The sequence below is a fragment of the Marmota marmota genome, unplaced genomic scaffold (genome assembly GCF_001458135.2).
Source record: "Marmota marmota marmota unplaced genomic scaffold, marMar, whole genome shotgun sequence".
Classification (NCBI taxonomy): domain Eukaryota; kingdom Metazoa; phylum Chordata; class Mammalia; order Rodentia; family Sciuridae; genus Marmota; species Marmota marmota.
The window spans coordinates 11,795,037-11,802,831 of record NW_026000168.1 but is presented as its reverse complement, the minus strand read 5'-3'; the positions used below and the strand labels follow the sequence as shown (position 1 = coordinate 11,802,831).

At 44.2% G+C, this 7,795-nt stretch overlaps 1 protein-coding gene across 3 annotated transcripts in view; it reads right to left on the bottom strand.

The window, feature by feature from the left end:
* Positions 1-7,589, bottom strand: part of Grm7 (glutamate metabotropic receptor 7) — an 839,293-nt gene extending 831,704 nt beyond the window's left edge. For all 3 annotated transcript variants that reach the window (XM_015494953.2, XM_015494954.2, XM_048787053.1), the window contains exon 1: positions 6,709-7,589. In XM_015494953.2, the coding sequence (XP_015350439.1) occupies positions 6,709-7,188 (480 nt within the window). In that variant the 5' untranslated portion in view covers positions 7,189-7,589. The remainder of the gene's footprint in view (positions 1-6,708) is intronic.
* Between the last annotated feature and the right edge of the window lie 206 nt (positions 7,590-7,795).

The following is a 7,795-nucleotide window of genomic DNA, read 5'->3' as shown; positions in this document are numbered from 1 at the left end:
GAGCTGGACAATGAAGATGATAATATGTACATTTCTAAGACTACTGTGAGAACTAAATGGGAAGAAGTTATTTTTAGTACATGGCACAGTGGCTCAGTTTGTACTGAGGACTCAAATTGTCATTGTGGTCACTACTACTATTATTGAAAAGAAATTAGAACTCCTATTTGCATAAAATGTGATATGTAGCCTATATTGCTGTAATTTTATATATTTCACTTTTGATCTTATAATCTAAGAACTTGATTCAAGAAACATTTAGTAGTAAACATAATTGAAGGTTAGTTGTCAAACATGAACATGTCATACATTAAGAATTATGACACTCTTTTCAGATACATATTTCCTACAAAAGGGTTTTCTTTTTATGCATATAACATTTATATTTACTGTATCAATTTTTAAAAGGTCCATTAGTTAATTACTCTGGCTATATATATATACATATATATTGCATAAATATCCTCTTAAATAGTAACCATATATGCAATTTAGTTGTTGGGAAAATGTGTTTGCAACTGATTTTAGTTGCCTATTTAAAGAAAAGGGGACCAAAGTAGAGTCAAGCTTGCTGCTTACTGTATAGGGACCCAGAAGTTTAATATACTTTGTATTCCATTATGCCATGAAAATGTTTCTGTGCCCTGGGGATATCAACAGAAGATTTACTTTAATGAAAGGAACTGAGTACAGTTCCAAAGCTTCTAGACAAGAGGCCCATAGGCTACAGTTTACATCAAAAGTATCTGCCCTCTCTCTGAACTGCATCAAGATAGGAAAAATGTACTAATGAATGCTTTAAAGCAATTATTATATGTTAGGAAGAGTAAGAAAGGATGTAGACTCCTGAAGATACCAAACCAGGGCTAGAAGGATTATGTTTAAAGCACAAAAAAATGTATGTTATTCTTCACTTAATGAATGCCTGTCAGTGAAAGTTACATTAATGTAGAAAATCAATTGTTTTCAACTGCATGTGGCAAAAATCAAGCTCAAATGTGAGGAGATTTTTTGTTTTTTTTAATTTAAAGACATGTACTAAAAATTTAGAGGTGAATCTAGATTCAGTGCTAATTGGACTTATAAGTTCCAGGTCAGCCGGGCTCCAGCTTTCTCTCTACTATTAAGCCCCATTTACTTCAGTGTGAGTCTATGCTACAGAAAGTGTTTTCCTGAGTTGGATGGTCACTAGCTGCCCCAGCATCCCATCAACCCCATTTTGGAAATTCCAGAGAGAAGAAATAATTTTCCCACTTTTCTTTGACAGATATGTCTTGGGGAGGATTCTGATTGGTCTAGATAGTCAGATACCTACAACTGAATCAATCAACAGATTTATTCAGCCTGGGACAAGTGACTCATCTCTGGGGCCAAGAACACAGGCAGACTGTCACTATCTAGCAGTTTCCCCAAAGAGAAACCTAGTACTGTTGTAAGATGAGATGGGATGGAACATTGGATAGATGAAACTGTAAACTCCAGAGTTCTCCTACCCTGTCTTGACCACATAGTTAGCTCCCACAAGGTCACTTTCTCTACTACCATTCTTTATCTATATGATGAAGGAGCAGACTGATAAAATAATTTCCAAAAAGTCTCAATATGGGAAATTAGTGAATAACGACCAAGTCAGCTATGTGAAAATACCCTTTTAAATTCTCCCAAACTCACTGAAAGTTCTAACAGGGAACTGGAAGGATGTGTCTGAAGGTTTTGATAAGAGCAGATTTTCTCCAATCTAAAGAAAAAGAGGAGACACTCCTAGAAACTACATTTTTAATTAATTTTTAAAATTTACATATGACAGCGATATAAGGAGACTGATTCATAGTGGGGTAGGGAGGGGGAGCATGGGAGGAATAGACAAACTCTAGATAGGGCAGAGGGGTGGGAGGGAAAGGGAGGGGGCATAGGGGTTAGAAATGATGGTGGAATGTGATAGGCAATATTATCCAAAGTACATGTATGAAGACATTAATTGGTGTGAATATACTCTGTATACAACCAGAGATGTGAAAAATTATGCTCTATATATGTAATTAGAAACTACATTTTTTAAAGAGAAAAGTCAAATGAAGTAGATGAGTGAAGAATAATTAAGTGACTTATTGAGGGTAACTTAACCAGTTGATGACAGGATTAAGAAAGACTACAGAATACTCTGTAACCTACCTATGGTGTTTTAGATCTAATAAGACATAATCTGCAGGTAGGTACAAAAAATAGAGCAGTTGTTGTTTGTCAAAACTCCAAACATTTGTGAAACTGAAGTAAACTTGCTCATTGCTTCAATTATTCCCCAGGGGAAAAATGCCCAAAGACATCCTAATTATATGGGTTGCATATACATAAAATACACAAGGAAGTCTCTTCAAATATAGCAGGTGCATGTCTTCATTCCTTCCCTCTCTGCTCTTTTAAAAAATGTCCCTTTAAAAAGTACCCACTCACCATCTGTTAGGTAAATTTCCTAAAACCCAGTAAATGTAGACTCAGAGATTGTTATACAGATTATTCCAAATGGCAGTGACACCTATATTTATGCAATTTAAAAAATATGTAGGATAGAGTTGCCTTTAAAAAAAATTCCCCACTATAGTAATACCACATTACCCTAGGAGCTGAGTTCTGTTCTATTACATAAGAGAGAGAACAGGGGGAGAGAGAAGAGTGGGAACTGGGTAGAAAGGAAGGGAAAGTGTAAGCACTTATGTATAAAATACTATCCTAGAAGTTTGACATTGTATTTTTTTCAATGAGCAGATGAAAAAATATTAACACATTTACAAATGTATGTCAATTTTGGTACAATCTTACATTTGCATATGCTCCCTTAAGGATACAGTTGACCATTATTTCCATCTAGTTAGTTTGGGGGAGAGGACAAGTGGAAGAGATGCTATTCAATTCCAAGTCTATACTCTGATCCATGTCACTACATGTAAAATACTGTTCATTCAAAATCTGATGTAGCAAAAGTTATTTATACTCTCATAGTGTTTGCTCTCAAGTCAATAACAGAGGAGCCTTGAATAAAAATGTTCCCATTACTTCCCAGTATAATATATCTTATTTACAACCCATAAAACAGTGGTCAGAGGAGATTTATTCTTTGGTTACCAAATTATATAACCTCTCAACTTTAAGCCATCCCCACTATGTGATTATTTTCTCAAAATATGTTACTCATAGTCAATATTAATTTATGTTTAATCTTTCTTAGCATTAAGAGAGTATTATTTTGCACAGGCTCAAATACAAATCTCCAGAAATTCCTCCCTGATGCTTCCAGGCTGAAAATGCATTGCAAGGCAGCGGTACTGATTTAATTCTACTTGGCAGAGCCCTGGCCACACACTAATTTCATTAGCCTCAAATTCCTGGATTTGGAAGACCCACTGGATATGATTCCTGTTCTCATCCATGTCATTTACTAACCTATTCAGTGTGGCTGTAGAGCAGAGAGAGAGAGGGGGCAGTTGCTCAGCTCCTATCTTTGGACCAGAACAGGAACGGGCAAATGAGAATTACAAGTCAAAGACACTATTTACATCTGAGTAGTCATTCAAACCCAGGTCCTCACTTTCATCAAAGAACTTCATCCCAAGGCTTTGCCAGTGGCAGCAGCAGCAGCAGCAGCAGCAGCTGTTACATCTATTGCTATCTCATTACTCTCTCCTGCCCCCCAACACCCCCACACTTTAGTCCCAGAGAATTTCCTCCCCCAAGCTAGAGACTTAGCTCACCATAAATTTATACCTCAATTGATTAGTTTGGCTTCACCTCACACCCCAGCAACCCAGAGGGATCAGAGGGAAAATGAATACTCAAAACATTGTAAAGAATTCAATCATTTGGAGGAATTTATTTTCTATAGGACAATTTTAATTGAGCTGAACCCTAGAATCCCAGAGAAGATTCACTTGTTCTCTTTTTCTTTGTTCTCTGATTGTGTTTATGAACAACGGGGTCTGTGCACCATTATTTTCCTTACTCATTTTGCAGGCTGACAAAAGCTGGAAAGCTGGGGGCTGGACTTGAATGCTAGGAGCTTCTGAAATCACATGCAAAAAAAAAAAAAAAAAAAAAAAACCACTGGGAAAGAAACACTCACACACACACACNGGACAACTTTTAATTGAGCTGAACCCTAGAATCCCAGAGAAGATTCACTTGTTCTCATTTTCTTGTTCTCTGATTGTGCTTATGAACAACGGGGTCTGTGCACCATTAATTTCCTTACTCATTTGCAGGCTGACAAAGCTGGAAAGCTGGGGGCTGGACTTGAATGCTAAGGAAGCTTCTGAAATCACATGCCAAAAAAAAAAAAAAACAAACCACTGGGAAAGAAACACTCACACACACACACAAATACACTCACATGTCAACTTGGGAAATGGCTAACCAATGGCTATCTAGCTTGCAACACAAGCTACAAGTTAGTGCAACCTCTTCTCAATAAAATGCAGGTGAAAATGGGGGGCTCTTTTCCCCTCAGCTGTTCAATCCAACATGAATAGCTGCAATTTGCAAATTAGAGGAATGACAGTGTTTTCTTTGAATGTTTTAGTCCCAACCCACACTGTACACACTGGCATTCAGTTCCTCTCCTCTCTGGCTCAGGGAATGGGGAAACTGATTGTAAGATCAGCTGTTTGTTTCCATAAGTTGCCTCAGGTTCTAAAACTAAGATGAGGAATTGGTTCCTGCTGTAATCTTTTCCAGCAAACAGTTCTGAGCTTAACCTGCAAAGGCTTTCTTGACTTCAACGTGTCTCCCTTTTTTCAGACCCACAGGCCCATCTGCAGTGGGCCCAATGCTCTGAGTGAAGAGTGAAACAGGCAGAAAAATGATTTGAAAATGATAAACACAAAATGTGCCTTCAAGCCCCAGGAATGAGAGGAAAATGCTGTTATCACCCCAAGCATTGCCCTCTCAAGTTGTCCAGCACTGAGCCCAGAGATAAGGGAAGTACTTCTGGGTTTTGATTATAAAACCCCAGGTTCTTCCCCCCAAAGCAAGCAACCCAGAGTTAATCTACCCCCAAAGCACTTAAGGTTTACAAACATCTAGAGATTGTCTATACTGGTACACTCAGGAGGCATCAGGGTTGTTCTAAGGACCAGAGGGGCCATGCCAGGCTGCCCCCTTGGATGAATGCCCCCCCTTCTTGAAAACAAACTTTGCACCCAAGGAGGTGAGCAGTGACATCCTGAGTTTGACAAGGAGTCCCCTCCTGAAACCCACACCCTTAGAGAAAACTCTTGAGAAAGAGACAATTTCTCAGATTTGGACAGCATAATGGTGCCAGGAACATCAAGCATATCTGGGGAAGGGATTAACCAGGCTTGGGTACCATTAAGCACAGAGAGCCTTTCATTAAGAAAGGGCCATATCAAGACAGAGATGAATGGAGAACTTACAACTGAGAAAGAATTCTTGAGAAAAACAGAGGTTGAGGGGGAGAATAAATAATAAAGGGAGGGAAAACAGAGCAAGGAGACAGAGATAGATGCACATACAGGAAGAAACACGGAGAAGAGAACCCTCTGTCGCTGAGACTCTGAAACTCATTTTCTGAAGCTCAAAGCTATCCATTTATACCCAATGCAGCACTGGAGCCCCGGGGCAGAGGCTGCAGGAACAGGAGGCGAGAGAGCACTGCGGTAGAACCCACCGCTCATCAGTCCTGGATCCGCCTTCCTCCCATTTTTGCCGCGGCTCTCCGGAACCCGGAGTAGAACCTCGGGTCCCTGCTAAGCGCACCCCACCGCCCCAGGCGCATTCTTGCCTCGCTCTGAGAATCTTCCTTTGAGATCAGAGTCCAGGATTGGGGTTGGGGGCTGAATTAGGGAGGTAGAAGGCGAGGGGGCGGAGGGAGCAGGCAGTGAAAGCTATTTTGTTTCGCAGTTAGCATGAGCTCATCTCTGGGCTGAGGTCTTAAGTGGCAAGAGTAGAAAGCTGATCGTCCAGCTCCTGCCAGTGGCGGAACTGCAAATGCCATTTAGATGGTGCAAAAAAAAAAAAAAAAAAATTGCCCGGAGGAAATCAACTGGGGGGTCACGTCTGCAGGTGGCATCTCCAGGATTGGGGAGGTTCCCCCACGTATCCTGCCCCTGGCTCTGTTGAAGACTGGCTACAGGTCGGAAATCCAACCCGAGAAAGAAAAGCTATTAACATCCACATCTAGCTGACCCCTCAGTTTAAGAAATGCCTCCTTAAGGTCGTCTCAAAAATTTCCAAAGAAGTTGAGGTTTCCTAGGTGGCTCCAGGTGGGACGCTAGGGAGTTAGGAAATGCCCAGTTTCTAGGCATCTTCTCATCTTTCATATCCATGCGCCTAACCTGCTTTTCTAGGAGCCCAGCACTTTTACAAGCCGGTTTTCGGACCATATTTCACTCTAATGCAAACCCATTTAAATCATCGCCTTGTTTTTCGCAGATTGCTTCTTGTAAATGGGGCCATAAATCCAGAATGTCAAGTCGGGTGGAGTGGAGCGTGGACAGGGGAGTGATGGAAGGGAAATAAAGCAAGCAGAGAAGGTACCTCCTAGGATGGAGAGAGAGGGATTCGGCGGGATTTCCAGAGTGGAAATGCGGGAAGGCCGACCTGACCCCGCAACCCTGGAGTCCAAACCAGCTATTAAAGCTAAAAGCGCCTAGAACCAAAGCATGTTCCAACCCGAGGGAGCGCCCCCCCTCCCCCTACCTGGAAAAGCCTCAGAATGTTGGCTACCATGATGGAGACCGAACTCCCCGAAGCCCCAATCACTCCAACTACTTTCTCTGGCTTGACGAAAACGGGGGGCTCGCCATTGGTGCAGCGCACGTCGGAGGTGTCCTTCTGGATGAGCGCCTGGACGAAAGTGAGCGACTGTTCGAGCGCATAAGTGTCCCTGGAACAAGTGTCCAGGATCCGCGCGCCCAGCGTCACGTTGGGCAGCAGGTTGGGATCGCTGTTGATCTGGTCCAGGGCATAAAGCATAGCTTCCAGCCTGTGGATCCCGTTCTCCCTCTTGATGTCGCCGCAGGGCACTCCGCTGGGACCCTTGGCGTGCACCGGGAACAGCCCCCCAAGGGTGACGTCCCCCTCAATCCGGATCGAGTGCGGGGCGTACATCTCCTGGCCGCGCGCCGCCGCCGCCAGCGCGCACAGGAGCACCTCCAGCACGCAGCAGGGGAACTTCATCAAAGTCAGGACGTGGAGCAGCTTCCCCGAGCTGGACCATGCTGCTCAGACTGCTGCGGTGGCGGCGGCGGCACCGGAGGGGATGGTGGTGGGCTCCCGGAGGTCCGGGCCCCTAGAGGTGAGCTCCTTTGGGGAAGCCCAGGGACTTCTGCAGGCACGGAAGGTGGGGGCGCCCGAGGATGGGCAGCCAGACAGGGTGAGGGGTCCCAGGGCGCCCGCCAGCCTGGGGCGCCTAGCGCTCTTGGGTTCGCCAGCCAGTGCGCCGCGCTCGCGCCGGGGCTTGCAGCTTGTGCTCTGGAACAGCCCAGCACTGGGGAGAGGGCAGGGATTGCTATCGCTTTAAATGGTCGTTCGGCTCCCTCTCCTCCTCCCACTCTCTCCCTCCCTTCCTCGCCTGCTCTCCTTTTCTCCCCACCCTTCCCAGCGCCCGCCCTCCCCACTGGTTTGCATCATCACGCAGGGAGGGGCTGCGTACTGAGGTAAGGGGGGAGTGGGTGGGCGGCTGGGGAAGGGGGGAGGTTGCCTCGCAATGGGAGTTTCATGGTCCCCAAGGAATCTAGGGATTTCGGGTCGCAGGCGAAGGCTGAGCTCTTGCCCCCAACTCACC